General features: G+C 42.3%; 1 protein-coding gene across 7 annotated transcripts in view; it reads right to left on the bottom strand.

Moving 5' to 3' along the window:
• DDC (dopa decarboxylase (aromatic L-amino acid decarboxylase)) overlaps positions 1-25,047 on the bottom strand; it is a 107,231-nt gene that overhangs the window by 11,756 nt on the left and 70,428 nt on the right. For all 7 annotated transcript variants that reach the window (XM_011947533.1, XM_011947534.1, XM_011947532.1 and 4 more), the window contains 3 exons: positions 23,141-23,208; positions 7,271-7,347; positions 4,160-4,179 (listed from right to left, as the gene is read on the bottom strand). In XM_011947533.1, coding sequence (XP_011802923.1) covers positions 4,160-4,179; positions 7,271-7,347; positions 23,141-23,208 — 165 coding nt within the window. The remainder of the gene's footprint in view (positions 1-4,159; positions 4,180-7,270; positions 7,348-23,140; positions 23,209-25,047) is intronic.

The following is a 25,047-nucleotide window of genomic DNA, read 5'->3' as shown; positions in this document are numbered from 1 at the left end:
CCATCAACATCTTCCAGAAGATACAGTTTCCTCATTCAAACAGCCCGCAGGGCTGTGTGGCTCTGTGGCTAGTGACCTGGGTCCACGGTCCTGTCTTTCAATAGGTTCAGCAAACTTTTTAACTTTTCCGAACCTCTGTCTCCTCCCCTATGAAATAGGCACAGTGATGCCCACTTTGCCCAGGACCTCGCAAACTGCAGGCAAATAGTGCTGTCTTACATCTTCAGTGTGCCGTTCACCATCAGAAAGAACACAAAGCTCTCTTGCCATACCTCGCGTCCTGAACAGCCTCCTCCTGGGACTAACACTCCGTCCTCATGCCCTCATCCGCTGACAAGGGGCAGAACTACCAGGGCCCGCTCGTTCTTTTAACCCCACACTTCCTCACTGGCCTGGCAGGCAGCCCACTGTCCAGGGATCTTCCCCCCAGCCTGATGGCTGTGACAGCCTTAGGTTTGGGTTTCCAGCCTCTTTGAACAAAATGAGAATGTCTATGATATTCCTTGCCATTCCCTGCTGAGCCCAGCAAAGCAAATGCCCTGGGGACATTTGCCTGGAATTCACATTCAAGGTGGGAATCATAGAGAAGCCTGAGAGGTGCATGTGAGCACAGAGAGGGAACGAGGTCACTGCACTGTAGCTAAAATAGCGGCAAAGAGAAGATGCCAGGAAATATGGCTAGGGACATCCCTGGGTTGTGGCAGACGGAGAGGGTTCAGTGAGAGGCAGTGACACTTGTGCCTGCACCCAAGGGATAGAAAGAGCAAAGCTGGGCTGAGAGGTGCCCTGGGGGCTCTGCACACCAGGGGCCCTGAGGCTGCTCCCACACTCACACTCGGCCAACTTGTGTTTTCCCAGTGGCTGCCCGGGGCTGTCCCCACATGGCCACTCCTGCTTCCTGGAGCTGATCTGCTGAGGCCTAACGCCTGTGCTTCGCATTTAGAAGCCCCTCGGCTCCAGAACAGCTTCCACCTTCTGCATTCCATCTTTCATAAGGTTCGTGCATTTGTCCCCTCATCAGCCATGAAATATTGGCTGTGAACACATGATGTGCCATCTCCGGCCCTCTCTAGGGACGCAGCAGCACAGAAGCCAATTACCCCAGAGGGCCTCCCAAGCCTGGTGGATGCCAGTGCGGCTGGGCTGCTGTGGTGCTTTCCACCTGCCTGGGTTCCTTTAGAAGCAACAGGCAGCCAAACAAGAGCTGTCCCCACATGGCTGCTGACTCATGCGCTGCCAGCTATAGTGCCAGGGACCTCAGCATCATTGCCTGCCACAAGCAGCAAGAAGAGAGCTGTCAGGCAGAGGAATAGCTAAGGACTTGGGGCATGTCCTCTTGGGCCACAAATGGGCAGCCTGGAGGATCTCAGGTGTATTTCAGAACACGCATCAGGGCCTGCGTGGTCTGCACCTCTGTCTCCCTCAGTGGCCTGGGAGTCCTGGAGGCGGCTTTGGGCCTCACTCGCCTCTGAGTAGCTGCAAGAGCAGCTCATAGCTCCTGGTTGGAAAGGGAGTGCCAGTCAAGGGGCTGCCTTGAGATGGGGTGAAAAGGATCCAGTTTCATAGCAGGACCAATAGGGTGGGGAGTACAGGGGCTGCCCAAAGAATGCTTTGAAAGTAAGGCTGGAGCACAGGTTGCTGATGCTTGACCTTTCCTTAACTGAGGCCAATGCCTTTCATTAAGCTGGTAGAGATAATTAGTAGAGATAACCAGTTGAAGTAACAGAAGGACAAACGCTTCCCAAAGAATACATGGCCCATCAAGGTGAGGTGAATGGTGGGCTTAAGTCTTCTGGATTAGCAGTGGGGAAAGGGGCTGTGGCTTGAGGCGCTGAGGAGAGTGAGGCTCAGCACTAAAGACAGAAGGGGACAGAAAGACAGGGATCAGATTCTTTCCTCACCCCATAAGGGTCAGGGACTGGTGGTAGAGGGAATAGGATGAAGAGCCTAGGGTTGGGGAGAAGGAGTGAGCCCTGAGGACCGGAAGGGCCCTGGCTGGAGCAGAAGAACAGGCTGGGGAAGCCTCAGGCAAGCCCTGCCATCTTCGTGGTCCTGCAGGTGGGTGCCAGTACAGATCTGTGATTCTTGGTGAACAGTAGAAACTGTCTGAGGAGATCATGTTCCCTGGGCTGCTAGATGCAGGCACAGCTGGGCTGGTTCTTGTCTTGGGCAATGTAACATAAGCCTGCATTGCTGGGGATGGTGCCCCAGGCCTTTGAAAGACAGTGCCAAATTTATTTAAAAGGACTTTGGTTCCTAGAGGACTTGTTAGTCAATACAGAGTTTTTAGCAAAGCCTATGTTATTTTATGTGAACCAGAGGTGGTGTCGTGCCTTTTTTTTTCTAATGGTATCTAAGCTGAGAAGGAGCAACATTAAAAAATAATAAAATAAAAGGCATGAAATATTCGTGCCTGTTACCCCATTTTCAGTCTCATGCTGCAGGAAGCAGCTCATCCTCAGCAGAAAGCTGGATGTGCCAGATGCTCACTGCACAGTCATTTAGGAAAGCAAGGGACTTTCCCAGGGAAGTAGTTAAATAACAGGGAAATAATTATACCACATAACATGGGATTCTGTGTAGACTTTCTGTACTGTGGAGGAGTGGAGAAGGTATTGCGATTTTAGTTTCAGTGACATGAGAACCAGCTGCAGTGTGGTCTGTGCAGCACGTGGCCCTCCTGCCACATGAAGTCTGAGAAAGGCCATGAACCATAGGAGGAGACAGAAACACAGGCCACGGCGGTGTGAGGATACAAGGTCAGGGTGAGCAGGTCCTCAAGTTATTTTTAATATTATTGTCATATTTTCCCTTCAATAATAACTTTCTAAGGATAAGTCAGATTGTTAATGGGGATTTATATGAAAGTTTTAAATGGCATCATCCATGGATCTTCCCACTGTGCCTTTATGTGCACACACCCTGGCCTTTCTCCCTGGGTGTGGAACAGGGTGGTCCCAGGCAAACTTTGCCAAAACTGTCCTGGGACCAGCCTTGATGGCTTGGGAAGGTTTACTGCTGCCCCCTCCCTCCTGGCTCACAGCTGTCACAGGAAGAAGGCAAGCTACACATGCCTTTGAGGGGCAGCCCCTGCTGGGTCATTATCACACTGGCTGCTGACAATGTTTGCTCCAATAGCACTTAGACACACACCTCTGTCGGGAAATGGCAGCCTCTGCTTTGATGGTGCCCACCATGCCTGACCAGAAAGAAGTGGACACAGGTCATCACCTTTTTTTTTTTTTCGAGACAGAGTTTCACTCTGTCATCCAGGCTGGAGTGCAGACGCGCGATCTCGGCTCACTGCAACTTCTGCCTCCCAGGTTCCAGCGATTCTCCTGCCTCAGCCTCCGGGGTAGCTGGGATTACAGATGCCCGCCACCAGACCCGGCTAATTTTTTTTATTTTTAGCACAGATGGGGTTTCACTATGTTGGCCAGGCTGGTCTCGAACTCCTGACCTCAGATGATCAGCCCACCTCAGCCTCCCAAAGTGCTGGGATTACAGGCATGAGCCACAGCACCCAGCCACAGGTCATCTTTTGATAGCAGAAGACAGCCAGTTCAGTGGCCACACCTCTGCCTCCCCTGAGTTTCACCCTCCCCCTTGGGTTCTATTCTTTCAATAAGCCTCGCAGCCACTGCCTTTGGTTCCAAATTCCTTTCCAGACTAACACTAGAACAACCTGGCATTTTCAAAGTATACCTCATTCAACACTTTGGCAAATAAAAATGAGAGAGGACCAACGCATTTGAGACTAGGCTGCTGAGATGACTGTCCCCACCTGGGAGCTTTTTATGTTCCCTGATTCCTCACTCTCCCATTGCCGCCACCAGTGCAGCCCCAGGCACACAGCAGCCCAGGGCAGAGGGGCCTTTTCCTTCCAGAGGAATGGGGGGGCAGAGGCTCCTTCCCCCTCCCCAGGAGCAAAGTCCAGGGTCCAGATTTCCCCCTCTTAACCTGAGACCTCTGACTGGGGGGCTCAGCAGAGCTGCCCGCCGCCTGACAGGACCCCCTCAATGTGTCAGTTAGGACCCCGTTGGAAGGTGCCCATCAGTGCGTGCTGGTCATGAGAGTGGGGAGGAGACCCATGACAGCTCCGGAGGAGCTCCCCAGCACTCCACTGGCTTTTAAGATTACAGTGGAATCTCTCACTTACCCGGTAGTCAGTGATAAGCCCTGGAGAAAAAAGAAAGAAAAAGAAAAAGGAAACCATGAGACAGGTTTGTTGATCACACGCTAATCCTTTTCATCCTCCAGGTAAATTTCTTGTGTCTTCTAAGTCAGAAATAAAACTACCCAAAGGCTGGGTCTGGGTGTTCTTTGTGGCACTTCCCAGGGTAACATATTCAAGGGGAGTCTCCCGAGAACAGGATGCCCAAAACACAAATTGGAAATGTTACACTCTCAATAGACCCGCATTAGTTTTGCTTTCTGCAGTTACATAGCATGAACATCTGAGGTTTCATCTAGTTCCCAGTAGAGAGTTAGCGTTCAGATCACGTAAATCATTCATCATGCATTCATTCATGCATGAGAAGGTGAATTTGTGATATATGGAGTGATTAGAATATTTTTAAAAGAAGAGAATGAAACTCTTGGTGGGCTTATTCATCTCTGTATCCGCGGATCTTAGCAGATCTTAGTTCAGTATCTGGGACAGAGCAGATACTCAATGAGTATCTGCTCACTGAGTTGAGTCAGTGTTACTATCCTGGACTCAGTGGCTCCACATTGGTTATGAAAAATGGCTGATTTGCTTTTGAGCCTCCTCTCATGCCTAAAGCAGCAAATCCCAGGAGAAAGAACCCTGGATGCAGGCTCATAGACAGGAGTTTCTATTAATACAAGTGATGCTGTGCAAGGCGTCAGGTGAGGATTATGACAACATGCTGCGGTCCTGCTGCACAGATCAGTGGAGAAGGGAGTCTCGTGCTGTGGGAGTAGATCCACGAATGTGGGCTGGACCAGGCACATCAGTGTCCCCTACTTTCCCAGTCAACAGGGGCTGTGGCAGGACCATATAGCAGTCTACATTGCATTTACAAGAACATCTGAAGTCACCACTTGATGTCATTCCCTGACTGCCACCTGGCTGCCAGGAGAAAATAGTTATATTCTCCATCAGCATAAAAAATGGCAGTGCTGGGAGGAGATGCAGGACCTCCACCCCGTTTCATGAGTGACCCTGAGATGGAAGCCCAAAGTCACACAGCCTATCTCAACCCATAACCAGTACTCTCCTTTATGCCACACGGCCTCTCATTAGTAAGGGAGCTTGTTAAACAAACATAACATCAGTAGCAGCATCTGACAATGACTCACAGAGACCACTGCAAATGAAACAAAGCACCCAACAGACTGCATGCAGGAAGCACTCAGGAAGAAATTGTCGAGGCCGGCACAGTGGCTCACACCTGTAATCCCAGCACTTTGGGAGGCCAAGGCAGGCAAATCGCTTGAGCTCAGGTGTTCAAGACTAGCCTTGGCAACATGGTGAAACCCCATCTCTACCAAAAAAAAAAAAAAAATACAAAAAATTATCTGGGACTTGTGGTGTATGTCTGTGGTCCCAGCTGCTCAGGAGGCTGAGGTGGGAGGGTCGCTTGAGCCTGGGAGGTGGAGGCTACAGTGAGCCAAGTTTGCACCACTGCACTCCAGCTTCGGTGACAGAGCCAAACCCTGTCTCAAAAAAAAAAAAAAATTGTCAAAGAATCAGATGATTGTCATGAATGAAAATGAGGGAATGCCCGACCTTTTTAGTTTCTATTACTGCACCATCTGATATGGTAGCTACTAGCCACATGTGGCTGTTGACATTTAAATTTAAGTTAATTAAAACTAAAGGAAATTAAACTTTAGTTCTTCAACAGACGAGTCACATTTCAAGCACTCATTAGCCACATGCGGACTGGTGGCTGCCATATTGGGTGATGCAGAATTATAGAAGATTTCCGTCATTGCAGGAGCTTCTACAGGATGGAAAAACTGGAGGCTTTCAGTAGAAGAATTCAGATACGGTGTCTAATTAGTGCAAGTCCCTATGTGCTTCTCCGTGAATCTGCTTCCTTACGAAGTGAAGAACTGGCCCAATTTAGAAGCTTCCTTGCACAATTCTTTATTGTTAACATAAAGAAATGACAAACCTCTTAGCCAGCAATTTCCTCTAACAATGGTTTTACCTGAACTGTGGACTACTTAATAGGTCTTAGGTGCCTCATAAGATGTAAAACTTCATGAGATACGTGTGGGAAGGGCAGCTTGTATATTGGTGATTGGTAAGTGGTGCAGAGTTAAAACAAAGCAAACAATGCATTGAACAAGACTAGTAAGAAATACAGCAATATATTAGCAATGTTTGCATTTGAGTGGTGGGATTACAGGAATTTTCTGGCCCAGCATTGACTCTATTTTCCAAATGTATATCTTTAATAAGGAATACATCTTCAAAGCCTACATGACTGGTGTAACCACTTTACCCCCTCACCAGCGTTGTGACAGAATTTTCAGTTATCAAAAAATTCTACTTATTTTGGTTCTAGTTCAATGCCTACCATTAATCGGCCAGATACCCTGGCTCAAGTCAAATGAGATGACATAGGTGAAGTTCAAAAGCCAAGAACTGTGCATTCCCTGCTGTGGCCCCGGAGCACCCTGTGTCCCCTGATGCCACTTGATAACTGTCCGCTCATCCCCTCCCTGCTAGACGTTGCAGGCAAGTGCTGAGCCTCCTTGGCTGTCACCAGCGCCAGGCACAGAGAGCAGGCCTACTGACCAAATGACTTAGGTGCACCTTGGTGTGCTGATCTGAGCCTTGGCTTCATCTTATTTTCTCTTCGCTCACCAACTCTACTCAACCTCCTTCATTTACTTTGCCTCCTCATGGTACTGGTAGAAGGTGATGCAAAGCCTTTTTGTAAAGACATTATGGCCGTCATTATGTTAAAGATGTTTCCTTGTCTGCAGGAGGTATGGATGCCCATATTAAAATCCCATGGCTATGCCCGCCTGCCCCTGCTCCTGCAACGAGCCCAGCAGGTTCTCAGTGCTTCTAGAGCAGGAGCCTCCCCCAGGGAGCCTCCCCAGGCCTCTTAACCCACCCACAGGAAAAGGGCTGCAAGGGCAAATCCGGGAATGCACAGCACCCTAGCTCCTCTGTGGGAGCCTCCTTGGATATGGATGGTCTTCCCCTAACTCCCAGGGACCTCCAGGGCAGCTCTGAGGGGAACAAGACCAGAAACAGTCCACAGAAAGCAAGCTCACAGCTTACCTGAATCCTGATGGCTGTGCTTCAGGTAAGTGGGGTCCAGTCTAAAGGCTCCTGTTAAGTCTGATCTCTTTTTCACCCTGGTTTTAGAGAACAAATGATAGGGCTGATAACCAAGCACCCTAGACTGGACTACCTCTCTCCTCCCCCCGCCTGCCTCAGCTCAGGCATCTGCTTACGGCCCTGCCCTAAACACCATTCTGCCTTCATGGCCCTATCTCTGCTCCAAGTACCTGGGAGTCTTAGAATAAAAAACAAAGATTTGGTCTTTGTTGCCGGTTCCTGACACACAGCTCCTAAAACCCTTCAGATCTCACAGTGATAAGAGTGTGTTTTGCACGTCAATAAGATAGCTGGGAGCTGGGGTCTCCTCGATGGCTTCCAATCTCCAGGGAGGGTAGGGGGCTGGTGATGAGTTGGCCAGTGATTTAAGCAATCATCCCTACTGAATGAAACTCCATTAAAAACTCCTAAGTGGCCGGGTTGGAGAGCTCCGGGTTGGTAAATGCTTCACGATGCTGGGATGCTGTCATACACAGAGAGGGCACGGAAGCCACGTGACCTACCACCCCACTTGTACTTTGTCCTGTGCATTTCTTCGTTTGTACTCTTTATAACCTGTAAACCTAAGTAAAATGCTTTTTTGAATTCTGTGAGTTGTTCTAGTAAGTTACTGAACCTGGGGCAGGGGTTATGGGAACCCCCCTGACTTTGTAGCCATGGTGGACAGAACTGTGGGTAACCTGGAGACCCAACGCTGTGCCTGGCATCTGAAGTGGGGGCAGGCTGGTGGGACTGAGCTCTTAATCCTGTGGAGTCTGATGCTACCTCTAGATAGTTACAGTCAGAATAGGAGTGAATTTAGGATACCCAGATGGTGTCTGCAGAGTTGGAGAATTAGTGTCAAGAGGGAAAACCACAGAGGTTAGCATTTGCTCCTCTCTCTTTCCATGGACAGTACAGTGCCTGGCCCTGCTGGCATCAGTAAGTGTGTGTGGGGTGAAAATCCCGAGGGCTAATCAGTGAGAAGGCCAGGATGCCCTGGGCTACAGACAGGGGTCCCCTTTCACCTGTCTGCACACAGAGCACTCACACTGGTAGTCATTCTGCAGAACTCAGACCCAAACTCTCACTGGACAGGCCTTTGAAGGGCCTGTGCTTTATGGTAATTGACACTGCTCCGCTTCATTGGCAGTGTGGTGACACCATCACAAAGCAATTTTGTGGCAAATAAAGTATCCTAAGGGCAAACTAGAGAAGAAATGTTAATCTGACAGTAGCTTGGGCTTGAAAACAAATAAAATGTGAGAGTCTCTGAAAGAGAACCTAGTGAGCATGAAATAGGATGCTGGGATGTGGCTTACCAAGGAAGTAAGAGAGAGGCTGGATTTATCTATAAAAGATCATTGAGCCTTTATTTTTTTTTTTTTAAGGTTAGAGACAGACAAAGTCAGTAGGAATAATAAGCTGTCTAGTGTATATTCTCTCTTTGACTTGTAGAAGAAAATTGATTGCACCTAATTTTGTGTGTGTATGGGAATTTTCTTGCATCATAAGCATTTTATGGGGAGTCACTGGTTTGGGGAGGGGAGGCCCTTTGGGTCTCTCTGCTTTAGAGAAAGCTCTGTGCCTAGCCTTAAAGAGAGAAGACCAATAGGGATGTGAATATCTATGGCTATCAGTAGAACTCTGCCCTTTGTCCACAAAGACCATTCTTCCCCTTCTCATTCTCAGCAGGGACCTTTCAGATGTTTTTTTAATTTAAAAAATGTTGTACTTATTAAAGCCATACAAAAGATGTAAAGAATAAATCACCAACCCTTGCTTATGAAGCAAAACTTAAATTATAAGTATTAATAAAAGTTAAATATCCCTGTCCCTCACCTGCTTCCTCTCCCTGTCCCACACAAGAGGCCTCAAGGCTGAAACTGGGTTCCTACTCTTATGTAGTTCTACAAAACTTTCTCTCCAAATCCCTAAGCAATCTATATTATTTTGCACACTGCCAAATATACTGTAACATAAACTTAAGATGTATTATCATAAATGTTATAATTCCATGTATGTTTCTATAATTTGCTTTCTTACCCAAAAATAGACCTATGAGTTTCACATTCATTCATGCACAGAGCTCTTGCTCACTCATTTGTATGACCTCATGGGATTTTAGTGCAGGCACATATCCCAATCCATTTATTCTATCATTTCCCATTTATTGATAGACAAACTACACTGCTATGGACATGGGACCATCCCTGCGCATACTCCTGGAGCCCCTAGTGACAGCGCCTGTCGGCCATGCATTTGCCAATGGACTAGCACAAGGTGAGCTATGTTAAGGCTGGAAGAAAGCATCTATCTATGGCCCTACTCAGTAGCTCCAAATCAGTCTCCACAACAGTTGTGCCGTCTGTGAGCTCCTCTTCCACATCCTGGTCAATGTTTAGTATAAAGAGACTATTGTAAACAACCTATAGTGTTTCACTGGGATTTCAATTTACATTTCTGATTACTAAGGAGGGTAACTTCACATTTATTAAACATATCTGTTTCCTCCTTGATAATGAATTTTTTATTCATTTTTCTGTTAGATTGCTTATTTTGTCATATTGGATTGCAACAATTCTGTAAATATTAGAAGCCCTAATTGGAACACGTGGGGTCTGTTTCTGGCTCTCTTTTCTAATCTGCTCTACCCATCTGTGCCCGTGCTGGTGCTACATGAGTTCAGTCATGGTTGCTTTACACACACACATTGATATTTAAGGAGGCAACTTTCTCACTATTTTTTTTCACAATTCTCTTGGCCTTTCTTGGCCCATATAAATATTATGCCAGGATATTTATTAGAACTGTGCTGAGGTCTAATATCGAGTCTTCCTCTTCATGAACATATCATTCTACTTAGTTAGGACTTCTTTAATGACTTCCAAAAAATTGTAGAATTTTCTCCATATAAATCTGAACAGGTTTTGATATGTTTGTTCATAGTAAACTTATATATTTTCTTGATATTATAAAGAGTATTCCTTTTGTGTAATAAAAAATTACACATACTGTTTAATGTAGATGTAAAAAAAAATGCAACCTTAAAAATGTTAGTGTATCTAGACATCTTGCTGGGTTCTTTTATTAATAATACTTTGAGGATTCTCTTTTTATTGAGGTTACATCATCTGACAATGAGAGTTTTACGTCTTCCATTCTGATCCTTACACGTTTACTTCTTTATCTTTTTTTTTTTCACTATGGAGGAAAGTCCAATGTTGGATAGAAGTGGAGATTATGGGAATCTTCGTATTTTTCTGATTTTAAAGGGAGTGTGCTTCTAATATTTCACCGTTAAGTATAGGTTCACTATGTTTTTTGGTAGTTACCTTTTATCAGATTAAGAAAGTTCTCTGCTGTTATGATTTTACTAAGACATTTTGTCCTGAAATGTTGTTGACTGTTATCTAATGCTTTTTCTGCATCTAATGTGATAACTTTTTTTCTCCTTCACTGTTAACATGGTGACTGGCACTTTAAAAATCTTCTACTATTAAACCATCCTGGCATATCCAGATTACACACAGTTTGGTCATGGTATACTATATTTTTAAAAATCTCGTTAGATTTTTTATTTGCTAATGTTTAACTTAGAACTTTTACATTTAAGTTTGTGAGATTGTTTTATAGTTTTTCTGTCTCAGCTTCTCATCTGGTTTTAGAATCAAATTTAGACCGGCTTCATGATATAAGAGGCAGTGTGGCCTCTTTGCTGTTCTCTGTGAATTATACTTATGATTGGACTGTAAGTTCCCTGCAGTTTAGGATACTCACTGTTTAAGAATTTGGGTATTTCTGTTGTAAGAAAATTTAACTATTGATATGTTGTATTAGCAATAAGATTTTTCAGGTTTTCTATTTACTCGAGTCAGTTTTGGTATCGTGTTTTGTTGCAGTTATTGTATATATGTGTTTATGGGCGATTCTTGGCTTGATGTTACTCATAATGCTCCCTTACTATTTTTGGAAATCTCTGAAGTATCTGGAATTGTGCCATTGTATTTTCTACTACAGGTTATCTGTGTCTTCTCTTTATTTTTGACCTATCTTTCCAGAGATTGTTTATGTAATTAGGCAGGCCAACTACCAACATCTGGCTTTGTCGATCCTTTCTGCTGGGTCTTTTTTGTGTATTTTGTTACATTTCTTAATTCTTATTGTATTCTTCCTTTTACTTTTTGGAGGTTTATTTTGTTGCTGCTTTCCAGCTTAATTTTGATACTTAGCTTACGATTTTCTGGCTTTCCTCTTTTCAATTGACGTCTGTTTTGCAGGTGCTGCTTTAGCTGTGTGTGGCAAGTTATGTTGCATCTTTCTTTTCATTCAGTTCTCAGTATTTGCAGTTTCCCATTATACTTTATTCATTGGCCCATGTTTCTAATGGGCCCGTGGTAGTCGCCTCTTCCATATTTAGGTACTAAATTTGCATTTATTGGTAAGAGTTAATGGATATTATAAAGAGAAAGAATTTTATGGAAACAGATGTGTATGTGTACTTGAGGACATACATGGGTGCGTGCGTGTGCGCGCGCACACACACACACAGAGAAACATGCTTTTGTGGCACCAAAGTCACCTCACATGGTGACCTCACTTGCATGAGTCTCTTGGTGATGAAAGTCTCTCTCAAACCAGACACAGTCCTAGGAGATCAGGAAAAGGACCCCTGTGTAGGGTTGAAAGCCTGGCTTCTTAAATTTTCGGTGGCTCAAGCCTGTAATCCCAGCACTTTGGGAGGCCGAGACGGGCGGATCACGAGGTCAGGAGATCGAGACCATCCTGGCTAACACGGTGAAACCCCATCTCTACTAAAAATACAAAAAACTAGCCGGGCGAGGTGGCGGGCGCCTGTAGTCCCAGCTACTCCGGAGGCTGAGGCAGGAGAATGGCGTAAACCCGGGAGGCGGAGCTTGCAGTGAGCTGAGATCCGGCCACTGCACTCCAGCCCGGGCGACAGAGCAAGACTCTGTCTCAAAAAAAAAAAAAAAAAAAAATCTGCAACACTACACAGTGCTCCCTGAATGAGCACTCATGTGACCTCCTGGTCCCAATAACATCTATAAAAAATTCAAGATACTAAAGGGTTCCCAGACCTAAGTGCAAAGAATCCAAACAGATAAGTAGAAAACTATCCACTAAGACTTTTAAAACAAGTTCTAGAATCAAGTCTCAACAATTACTAGAATGATTAAAATTGTTTCAAAGAAATAGAATTTTTAAAAATCTCCCAATGTAACAGAAGTATACAAACACTATAAAATAATTTATGGCAAAATTTAACATTTTGGGAAAAAAACAGGCCATCTTTCAAATGTGGATAATATATGCCTTTCGTGTGTATGGAATTTGAGTCTGTCTTTGGAGACCTGACATTAAACAGGCAATAAGCTCTGGACAGAATGGCTCAAACTTACAGATAAAAGATTCAAAATACCAAATGGAGAATAAAAAGCTTATGAACAGAATAATGAATTCATTATAAAACATATTTACTATGCTTATAATGATTGTCAGTTTCAGAAACTTCAATTATTTTGTCTATTTCAGTATTTAAAGAGTACAACCAAAGTGTTTATGTTAAATTATGGACTAACCATTGGTACAATTTAATTAGACAAAAGAGAAACACTTCTAATTTTAAAGAATACAAAGAAACTAGTGAAAGCAATAAAAAAAATCCATTTATGTGTTGTTTACTGAATTAGTGAAATTTTAAAAGACACTTTAAAAATTCACCACTTAGGATTTTTTTGCTTAAATTCTTAGGAATCTAAAGGAATATTTATCCTTTTGTGAATTCTGGTTCTTACAAGTGTCCTTATTATCTGTATTCTATTGTGTTAAGGTAGATCACATGACTGTAATCTTCTCTTAGACTGTCAAAATATTTATATTTATTTCATGATATCTGGACAGTGCAAAAAAACCTCTGAGTAGAGATTCTCAGCCCTCACTCTCCCGTCTCCACGTTATAAGGCACCATTCACAAACAGGCAGGGGAAGCCAACCTTGAACAAGCATGATCAGTGGATAATAATATTGTCCCCAAAAAAGCTTATGAACAGAATAATGAATTCATTATGAAGTGTACTTGCTGTGCTTGCAATGGTTGCCAGTTTAATGTAACGGTGTCTAGAGGAAGGGATGCTGTGGTCCACCTACTTGTCTTTTGCTCTAAGGCTGTATATCCTGGGCTAAAATTCAGGACTACTTCCAGTGTTTACAGTGAAAACCAAGTCAGTGACAGCTTGAACAAAAGTGACCCTGATTTTGGCTCATTTACACCAAAAAACAGCTCTCATCCTCCAGCTTCTATATCCATAAGAAATGATCCCAGTGTATTCTATGTGCATCCTTTTGCTTGTATGTGTGTTTGTAAAACGTAGGTTGCTTTGCGTGCATGCACTCTTGGTTTGCACACTGTGAGATACAGCACAGGCCGCTGTGTCAGCAAGGCAATGTGAAGACTATCCACTGTGGAATGAAAAAAAAAAAATTCTTTGGTGGTAAGAAAAATGAGGAAAAAACGGGGACGTGGGTGTTTGGGTATAGTGAGATCAAATGAAAATATAACTTTCATACGAATCAAATATATCAGTAATCAGATGATCATTAAGATTGTGGAGTTTAAAATAAGCTGATCTGGTTTAAAACCTTAGATATAAGGCTTATGGCTCTAACTAGTGATTTCTTGTGAGTGCTGTTATGGACCAAATTATGTGCCCCTTCCTCTGCATTCGTATGTTGAAGTTTCAACTCTCAGGACCTCAGAATGTGACTGACTGAAGATAAGGCCTTTAAGAGGTGATTTAGTAAAATGAGGTCATACAGTGTGGGCTTTGAAAGGCAGATAAAAACCTGGGACCCCAATTCACTCTGCCAAAAGGAAAAATTAAGCTCAAAGCTGAGTCATGCAAGGAGTTGCCTTTCCTTTTGTTCCTAAGTAGAGAGCTACAGCTAAAAGGTTAAATGTCTCCACTTTAAGTTCATGGTATCTTGTTGTAAAGTGCCATTTTACTGAGTGGGAGATGAATACATAATTGACTATTTTCCTACCTGCTCCTTTTCTCTTGCAACACGTGGATTACCACACCCTCCCTCTTTCCCTCCAGACTACTTTAATAGTCTAAAGTAGGAAAAAGAACGTTTTTGAAAACAGGCAAATGAGAAATTTTAAATATATAAGATCTGCCTCTGTCTGGGTCTATTACGTCTATACGTTCATATGTGTCATGTGGAAATAATATTTCACTACCAATTAAATGAAAGAATTCTAATTAATTGGCCTAAAGAAAAGTTAAGTTTTTGTCCGACTAATAGCAACTAGCTCAGAGGCTTTTCAGTTCATGTAGTTTTAGTAATCTCTGGTAAGTTTAATTTGGTAAATTTAGTCTCAAAACTCTCTCCAGTAATTTGAAAACTTAAAGTCATGTTATATTAAATTAAGTAATCCTTGATTTTTCACTGAGACTGAGAATTAGGGTTAGTAGTATATAGTAAGGTGTTTTTGGTAAAGTTTATAAAAAACATGAGGACATGTTTTTTACTTAAGAAAATATATTTCTCTAGTTTAGAGGACCTTTCTACTGGCATTGAGATAAAAACCACTGTTTCTATCCAACTGTTTTTTGGTAAACTGATGAGTCTGTATTGATATATCGTGGCTAGAGTTCTGAAGTAAAAGCTATAGGATCTTTATTTGCATGACTGTTTGTGTGCTTAGGTGTGTTTATGTATATATACATGCGTTTTGTTATGTGTTGTGGCCACAAGGTACCAAATTGGCTTAAAAATAAAGCAGAACTCATAAATTTAGTAAATAATCCAAATGCTTTTCAAGTTCACATGACTTGAATTAATTTTTAACAAATAAGCTGGCTTTAAAATTATTGGCAAAATAAAATTAGAAAGCCTTAAGAACTGTCAACACATATTATTGTTTAGATTTATTGGTCAAGTAGTTTTATATTTATCTTTGCTGAATAGTATAAGGTGTCAATATTTGGAATGAGGGTTATAAAGCCATAAATGCAGCCCAAAAGAGAATTATCTTTGTGTAATTTTTGTAAGTAAGGCATTTAATATTGTTGGTTTAATAGCAAACAGTTAATCCTGAATTATTTGGCAAAAAGAAAAAACAAACACATTTATTTAACCTTAAGTATTTTACATTGGTAAACACCTGAAATTCACAGCTTATAAAATTGGTTAGGAGGGAAATAACTTTAAATGATGACCATCAGTTTTTGTAAGTAATCTATTAAAAAATAAATTAGATAAGTGTAATAGAACAAATGCTTGTTAAAAAAAAACTTGACATATAATTTAGAACCTAAAGTGACATTAAACAAAATAATAGATATTGCTTAAATGTCTGGGTCATTTCCAATTTAAAAAAAAAAATTATAGGAAACTGTTTTTCTAAAAAACAATGTGTTCTTATTAAAAAGAAATAATTTTTGTCTAATTCAAAGATTATTTAAAGGTCATTCTAAAACAAGGTAAGAGGAACCAGTAAATAAAAGAGATGCAAAAAATGTTATAAATATGTAAGAAAGATTAAAAGGAAAATAATTCCACATGACAAAAATATTGTATGATAATTTTTTTGTCCTAAAATAAAATCACTGGTTATTTAAAAAAGAGGGTATTTAGAATAAAACAGAAACTCCAAGTATTCAATAAATGGTTTGTGTAAGTCATAATAAGGTTTATAAAAAGAGATTTATGAAAAAATGTTTGTGATCAAGTTGGCTATAATTAGAAAAAATTATTTATAATAGTCTTTCTAGAAATTGGGTTTTGATACTAAAAATACACTAATAAACTAAAAAATTGGTTAGAACAACTAAATTTCCTTAAGGTACTGATTTATTCTTAATAAAATTATAAGACATTTTAATTTTCATAAACCAGAATTTCAACTTTAATTTCATCTCACTGTTTTCAGCTTTCTCTCCCCTTCAAGAGAGCCTGAGGTAGTAACTCTTTCAACTTTTTATCAGATCCTTTAATTTTTTCCCCTCTGGTTCTGACTGACATTGTGGGCTGATTTAAAAATATATTTTATCTCAAAGGTCTAAAGTGAATGGTTTTCTATGTTTGTTTGTTTGTTTTTGAGATGGAGTCTTGCTCTGTCACCCAGGCTGGAGTGCAGTGCCACCATCTCAGCTCACTGCATCCTCTGCTTCCTGGGTGCCAGAGATTCTTGTGCCTCAGTCTCCAGGGTAGCCGGGATTACAGACACACACCACCACGTCTGGCTGATTTTTGTATTTGTAGTAGAAATGGGGTTTCACCATGTTGGCCAGGCTGGTCTCAAAGTCCTGATCTCACGCAATCCTCCCACCTTGGCCTCCCAAAGTGCTGGGATTACAGGCATGAGCCACCACACCCAGCCTAAAGCAAATGCTTTCTTCCTATATTATTCTCTAAATTCTTCTATGAAATAGAAAACTTTCACTTATGACACAGAATGCACTCTTCCTATGCCTAACTAAAGTCCTATGAAAACTGAGATTTAAAAAATTAAGGTTATTACATCCACATAACTTTATGTATTGCTTCTAAAGTCATTGTACTGTTACCGGACTTTGACTCCTGGGTCTAAAAAAGACACCAAGTCCAGCTAAATCTTAAACACTGACAACAATTAAAAGCCTCATCTTCAGACTGAGGAGAAAATGACAATCAAAATAAACTGTGTTCATGAGACACAGGGTCAGAAATTAAAACCATTCAACCCTTCTAGGCCCAGGGACTATCACAGAAGAGGTGGACCATAAGATTGAAAGAGCTGATCTTGAGAGAGAAAATTAGTTTAGTTTCTCTATAAATTAAACACTAATATCAAAGGCACATCAATATCAAAGGCACACTAATATCAAAGGCACACTGATGCAAGACCAGCATCAGTGTCCATATGCCAGATTAACAAGGTTTTCTTGGGACACTAACCCATTCTTTAATTAAAAAATTATAAAAGGTTATAAAAAGATTTATGGAAATTATAAATTTTGGCCAAGATGATTAAAATTTAAAAGATTTGTTTATAAAATTTGAGAGACAAGTTTAATTAGCCTGATACTGTCTTTATTAGAGTTTATTGTTTAGAAAAGCAAGTCTCTTCTCTCAAAGAATAAAGGTGTTTCCCTTTTTTGTGAAATCTTTGAGTTATCACTTTGGCTAAACGAATGACTTATTTTATAATGACCTGTGTGTGGTCCTGTTCTGTCACTGGTTATTTTACCAAGGCTTTGATTGGAATGACATTTTCAGATTGCCTTGAGAAAATAAGGGTGACCTACAAAGCTAATAAAAGCCCCTTAGAAAAACTGGCCCCATACCTTGTCCTTTACAGGGTCCTGACCTGTGGTAAGTAAAAAATGTCACTTTCTAACAGGGCTAGGAACCTTAAGTTTTCCTGGGACCTTGAAAAGAGAAGAATTCAGAATTCAACCAGTTCACACAGGTATCTATAGGCACAGAAAAATCCTTGGCTGGGACTGAGGCTTTTAAAAAGGTCTAGATCAGCTGGGTATGGTGGCTCATGCCTATAATCTCAGCACTTTGGGAGGCAGAGGTGGGTATATCATGAGGTGGGTGAATCATGAGGTCAGGAGATCGAGACCATTCTGGCTAACATGGTGAAACCCCATCTCTACTAAAAACACAAAAAATTAGCCAGGCATGGTGGTGGGTGCCTGTAGTTCCAGCTGCTCAGGAGGCTGAGGCAGGAGAATCGCTTGAACCCGGGAGGTGGAGGTTGCAGTGAGCTGAGATCATGCCACTGAGCCAAGATCATGCCACTGCACTTCAACCTGGACAACAGAGGGAGATTCTGTCTCAACAACAACAACAACAAAAGGTCTAAATCTTAGATTATTTATGAAAAGTTTCCAACAAAACCAATTTAAAAAAACAAACAAACAAAAAGAGCGAGAGAGCAAACCTATATAGCAAATGATTGTTCTTGCTGAACTTTATTCAAATAAGCAAGCCAATCATAATAGAACTAAAACTTATTTTACAAATAAATTAGCCCTGTTATAATTTTGTATTTAATAAAATTGGGGAACTGGAAAGAGAAAAATTATGTTTCAAAATAAACTATAGTACATCTGTAATTCGATTCTAGCCTTGCCTAATGTTTGTCCGTTTTTATTATTTTCTACAATTTGGACTGAATTCTAAAATTTTTCCTGGCTACAATTCTCCAAAATAATGTCGTCAGGTTTTTTTTTCCTTCTTTCTTTTCGTTTTTAATCATGATTTGAAATCACTAATTTTTTTTTTTAAAGGTTTATTATTTATTTATTTATTTTGAGGCAGAGCCTTGCTCTGTCACCCAGACTGGAGTACAATGGTGCAATCTCAGCTCACTGCAATCTCTGCCTCCCGGGTTCAAGTGATTCTCTCACCTCAGCCTCCTGAGTAGCTGGGATTACAGGCACGTGCCACGATGCCTGGCTAATTTTTGTATTTTTAGTGGAGACGGGGTTTCACCATGTCAGCCAGGCTGGTCTCAAACTCCTGACCTCAAATGATCCATCCTCCTCAGCCTCCTGAAGTGGTGGGATTACAGGCGTGCGCCACCAGAAATCACTAAATATTAAGCTATGCTTTTCTTAAAGCCCTGTAAACTGAAGCTAGACAACGTCAACTTTGGAAGAAAATAACAAGAACTTATTTATATACATAAACCACTTTCATACCTGCCTACTGACATAGGGACTTCAGAGTAATACAGCTTATATCAGTTTTCCAGGACTGTTCTCCCTTTATGTTTGTTTGGTTTTTTTCTCTCTCTCTTCCTCCACCAATTTTATTTCTTCATGGGTCGTGAGGCTACAACCAGCGAAAAATGAGCTTTCCTAACAACGTGGGACTTACCTCTCTAGAAATAAACTGTCTTAATCACAAGAGGCCGGATAAAACCCAAGGCTAGAGTAGCATTTTCTTCTAAAACGCATTTTCTGCAAGACTTTTTTAAAAAGGGGAGGGGGAGTAATGTGAATGGAAAATAAAAACTCGATGCCTCAATTTTCTATGCCAAAGGAAAAAAAAAAAAAGGCTGGACGCTATCATGCAAGAAGATACCTTTCCTTTCGTGCCGAAGGAGAAGGCTACAGATAAAAGGTTAAATATCTCTATGGGTAGCTACTCTATGCTCACCGTATCTTATAATAAAAGCCGATTTACTGAGCGTGAAGACAAATACATCATTGACTATTCCCCTACCTGCTCCTTTCCTCTCACAACACGTGGATTCAGTAATGTGACCTTACACTCCCTCTTTCCCCTCCAGCCTGCCTTCCCCTTTAAATACTGATGGTCTCAAAATCATCTTTGGAGAAAGACACAGACCACACCCTGTTTCTGTGATTTCATGTTTATTCTTCCAGGAATGTCCCTAACCTTAGCAAAATAAATATCCAAATTGATTGAGACCTGTCTCACATACTTTTTGGTTAACAGGCCCTAATCCAGTGTGACTGGTGTCCTTATAAGAAGAGGAAATTTTGACACAGATAAACAGAAGGAAGACCATGTGAGGACAGGGAGAACACAGCCATCTGCAAGCCCAGGAGAAAGGCCTCAGAAGAAACCAGCCTGCTGATGGCTTTATCTTGGACCTCTGGCCTCTGGGACTGAAAGAAATCATCTCTTGTTTAAGCCACTTGTCCGTGGTACTTTGTTAAGCCAGCCCTAGCCAACTAATGCAGGCACAGTGCCTCCAGACAGTAAAGATCAGTAATTTCTGTGTTAAAACACAAATCCTTCAAAAATCAGATTTCATCCATCAACATTCATGCCATTTTTATAGTGTCATGGGATAAAACCTTGGGTTTAGGAGAGATCTGATTTTTCCAGGTACACGACACCTCACCAAATGATTTGACCCCTGTTCTGTCGAGAACGCACCCTCTCAGGAGAGAAACAGCACAGTCGCTATTGTAATTTAAAAACGTATTTTGGCCGGGCGCGGTGGCTCAAGCCTGTAATCCCAGCACTTTGGGAGGCCGAGACGGGCGGATCACGAGGTCAGGAGATCGAGACCATCCTGGCGAACACGGTGAAACCCCGTCTCTACTAAAAAAATATGAAAAACTAGCCGGGCGAGGTGGCGGGCGCCTGTAGTCCCAGCTACTCGGGAGGCTGAGGCAGGAGAATGGCGTAAACCCGGGAGGCGGAGCTTGCAGTGAGCTGAGATCTGGCCACTGTACTCCAGCCTGGGCGACAGAGCGAGACTCCGTCTCAAAAAAAAAAACGTATTTTGTAGCCTTTCAAGCCCATAGGAAGGTAAGAGGCTCCTCAAGTATTAAAACCACCCCGCCCCACCACTGCCGCCCACCCCAGAGGATGGGAACTAACTTCATCGCCTTTCTCTCTTGGCACACTTCCAGACACCACAGGCCTCTCTTGTGTCTTAGGGCTTACGTGTAATTCCTTCTCCAGGCTAATCACCCTCTGTCCTCTCTCCCTTTTCCAAATGGCCTGGCCTCATTCCTATGTGTCCTGTGTCTCCTCCCTACATCACCTCCACTTTGTCAAATTTCCCCTCACAGGCTGGTGGCTGAACTGAACCCTGAGTGCCGGGAAGGAGCTGTCTGGGAGAGATGAGCGCACAGCCACCAGCTCACTTGCATCAGCTCTGTAGCGTCTGCGGCAGCCTTGGGGCATCAGCTCTGCAGCAGGCACTCCACATCCCGAAAGGCTCGACTCCTTCTCACCATCACACTGACTAAGCAGGTTTTCTCTCAGCCTTAATATAGGCACTAGTTGTCTGCACCCGAGGGCAGGACACTGCATTCATTACACTCTTTCTTATCGTGTATCAATATTTGCCTCCAAGATTAGGGACCCAAAATATTTCTGGTCCCTGACTGCTTCAGTTTCCTCATCTGTAAAGAGAGCGTGGCAATATCTGTGTCCCCCATCACAGGGCTGTCGTGGGGGTCCAGAGAGCTACAAGAGGTTAGGGACTTAGAAGGGAGCCTGGACTTACCTATCTGCAGTCACTAACAGCCTTGTTGATATTACTGTTTTATCCAGGCATTGGGAACAGCCTCAGGGTGCATGAGAACCTCTCTTCCGGACAGCCCCATCAGCCCTCACCCTGCTCCCGGATGGTTCTAGGGCTTCCTTTGTGGAAGGCATCTGAGGACGCCTGCCCCTTGCAAAACAAAAGCATCCCTGGAGAGCCACTTGTTCCCGCCAGAGCCTGCAGATGCTCTGCCTGGTCCCTCCCAACTCCAGCTCTCTTAGAGAATTTTCCCCACTGACCAAAAACCTCAGCAGAGCGGATTTATATGTCAATCAAAATTCCCCCTCGAATAAAGAGACCTCTGGCACACGGTGCAAACTGTCCTCACTGTGTTCCACCTTGGGTGAAAGAGAAAAACACAACCACAAGAATACAAAAGAATACTCACATTCATAACAACCATGGCTTTCATAAATACTTATTTCTGACAAAATTAAGTCTGAAATGCCCACATAACAACTGGTCTTAAAATTATATAGCAGAAATTTGGGGGAAAAGACTGACCAAAAAAAATTGATTTATATACAAATAAAGGACTAGAAATGTGGTTTGCCTTAAAAAAAAAAAGAAAGAAAGAAAGAAAGAAAGAAAGAAAGAAAGAAAGAAAGAAAGAAAGAAAGAAAGAAAGAAAGAAAAGAGAAAGGGCAAATGGATATTTTGGTGACCTTGAGAGCTGACATTAGTTGTTTTGTATAAAAGCTGCTTTCCTCATGCTTAGGAGGAAAGTGAAAAGTTATTTACTTAATTACATACTGAACAATTTTACAAAGCCTTCTGAAAATTTGGAAAAGGTTGCATACTGTACAAAATTCATGCAAATCCTCCTGACCCTATGCTCAATCAATCAACTTCTTACATTAAAAAGTTGCAGAAACCAGTTTCTAGTGTCCGTGTACCACTGCCCATCATCATTATTCTTTAAACGTTGTGTAGGTGGAGTCATATCACCCACTTTAACGCTTTAGTTCTTTTTCTTATTCTAAATATCACCAAGGTATTATCGTGCTGTTTTTAAGAATTTCCAGGGAAATTCTTAGGAAACATGGTTACTATTATTTTTCCTTCACAAATACTTTTTTTTTTTTTTGAGACAGAGTCTTGTTGTGTCGCCAAGGCTGGAGTGCAGTGGCATGATCTCGGCTCACTGCAACCTCTGCCTCCCAGGTTCAAGCGATTCTCCTGCCTCAGCCTCCTGAGTAGCTGGGATTACAGGCATGCACTACCACACCCAGCTAATTTTTTGTATTTTTAGTAGACACGGGGTTTCACCATGTTGGCCCGGCTGGTCTCGAACTCCTGACCTCAGGTGATCCACTCGTCTCGGCCTCCCAAAGTGCTGGGATTACAGGCATGAGCCACCACACCCGGCCGTAGCAAATACTTTTAAGCATTTGAACTCAGATTGCTTAAACTTAGCATTAGGCTAAGACTGGTTACAAATCTAAGAATGAAAACACAGAGGCTACTGAATTAGAAGTGTGTACTTGTATTTGTTTTCTGTTAATGCTGGATAAATCAAATTACCGATTGTCTTTTTTAGGCTTCTCATTTCTTATGCCAGTATGTTGCAATGATATTCCCTAGATAAAAGTTTCCAGCGAGGCTAAGAATTAGCAATCGTTCCATCAAGGGTTCAGAAATGGCAGCAAGCAGTGAGCTAAGTGACTACTGCACCCCTTTGGCTCTGGCATCTTCCCTGCCAGCTTCTTTCAAATGCACCGTCACCTCGGAAGAGCAGTGGGGACAGGCAACTGACATCTGTGAGCAGGGAAACTTACCACATGGCAGAGCAGTCAAAATTCACCAATAGCCATTTGTGGGGATTAAAGTTGAATGAATCTGCAAACTGCCAAAGAACAAGAATAAGAAAAAGAAAACATTTTCCTTATAAATGTTTAATTATAAAGAAGATCCCACACATGATAATATAAGTTTATGGCACGACTAACCCATAGTGATAGAGGCCAGGTAGGGTTTCCCAGGGGAGTAGAAATTTGCAGTGGGCAGGGAAGTCTTCTGCATTGCTGGAATTGTTCTACTCGATCTGAGTGGTAAGTACATGGGGGTATATGTATTTAGAGTTGATTTGTATGTTTTGCTATATCTAGATTGTACCCCCATAAAATGGAACAAGAATTTTAAAATTAAAAGTTTATATTCCCAAATGAAAAGCACTTTCAAATTTACATAATCTAATGTGACATAAAATGTATCCATATTATATTTTAAATTACTGGAATATTTGGAAAAATCGGAATTGTCTTTCACAAGTACAATGTACAGGAATTGTACTGATTTGGCCTGTGAAACACTTTATGCTTGATGTTCCTTCCACTTGCTGAGCTAGCAAAGTTCTCAGACTACAAGTGTTGTGATAAACAGTGGGAAAGAGGAAATTTTGTAACTACTGTACAGTAGGTAGGGATAAACCCAGTTTTCATGTAATTGATGGGTTCTTTTGCCAGCATTGCTGTAACATATCAACAATTCTCCCCATTTACCTAAATGTTTTTCTCTCTCTCTCTTTTATTTATTTATTTATTTATTTTTTTGAGCGACAGGGTCTTACTTTGTTGCCCAGGCTCGAGTGCAGTGGCATGAACATGGCTCACTGCAGCCTCAACCTCCCAAGCCCAAGCAATCCTCCTGCCTTAGCTTCCTAAGTAGCTGGGACTACAGGCATGTGCCATCACACGCAGCTAATTTTTAAAATTTTGTTTATAGAGACAGGATGTCTCAATATGTTGCCCAGGCTGATCTCAAACTCCTGGGCTTAAGCCATCCTCTTGCCTCAGCCTCCCAAAGTACTGGGATTACAGGTGTGAGCCACTGCACCCGACCAGCTCCTTTATTTTTAAAGACAATACTCAAGTTCATTGTATTCCTAACAGCTACAGACTCCCTGGCTGGAAGATCCTGGGTAACAAATGTGAACAACTGGCTCCGGCTGCGTGCATCAGTGTTAGGGGCTACCCTATTTTCAAGGAGAAAATAAGAGATATCAACCACCAAGAGTGGTAGAGGAGGACACTCTGCATTTTCACTGAGCTGTCATAAATGGTGCTTTCTTTTTCAAATGCATGTCCTGGTTTATCATCCGACTGGTGAATAGGAACAGGGTCCACCTTAATGGCCAGGGATTTGGCCGTGGGGCTAGATTCATAATTGATACTGAAATAAAGGCGGCTGCTGCAGTGAGGCCCCAGTCTGGCTGACTCTCCTACTGGGGAACTTTTCAATCTTCCCAAGGCCCTAGAGCACCTCCTGTCTACTTGGTTCCAGCGATGTGCACCAAGGAAGCAGCAGAGGCTTGAGGGGCCTCGGGGGGCATCCTGGGAGACATTTGGTCGGTGGATGACAACCTTCCCCATCAACCTGCTCTGGAGACCCAGGTTAATTTCCTTCTAGGTTTCAATAAAAGTAATTTTGAAAAAGGGACAGGAAATTACAGCAAGTTTCATTTGTTGATAAAAGGAGACAAAAGGTTAAAGAGGGGCTCTGTTTGCTAGGAGTTTTATGAGTTTCCTCCTATGGGGCTGATCTGTTTAAACTTCTCTCATTACCCAGCAGTGATATTTTCCTTCTGCTGATGGAGAGAAAGGCTCTTATCTCTAAGGGCAGGGCCACAACAGGATATTGCAGCCTCCTTATCTGCCCCACTGAGACGCACAGCCCTCAGCTGGGC

Source organism: Colobus angolensis, unplaced genomic scaffold, assembly GCF_000951035.1.
Source record: "Colobus angolensis palliatus isolate OR3802 unplaced genomic scaffold, Cang.pa_1.0 Scaffold268, whole genome shotgun sequence".
Taxonomy (NCBI): domain Eukaryota; kingdom Metazoa; phylum Chordata; class Mammalia; order Primates; family Cercopithecidae; genus Colobus; species Colobus angolensis.
Note: the sequence above shows the minus strand (reverse complement) of the source record. Positions and strands in the feature narration are given on the sequence as shown.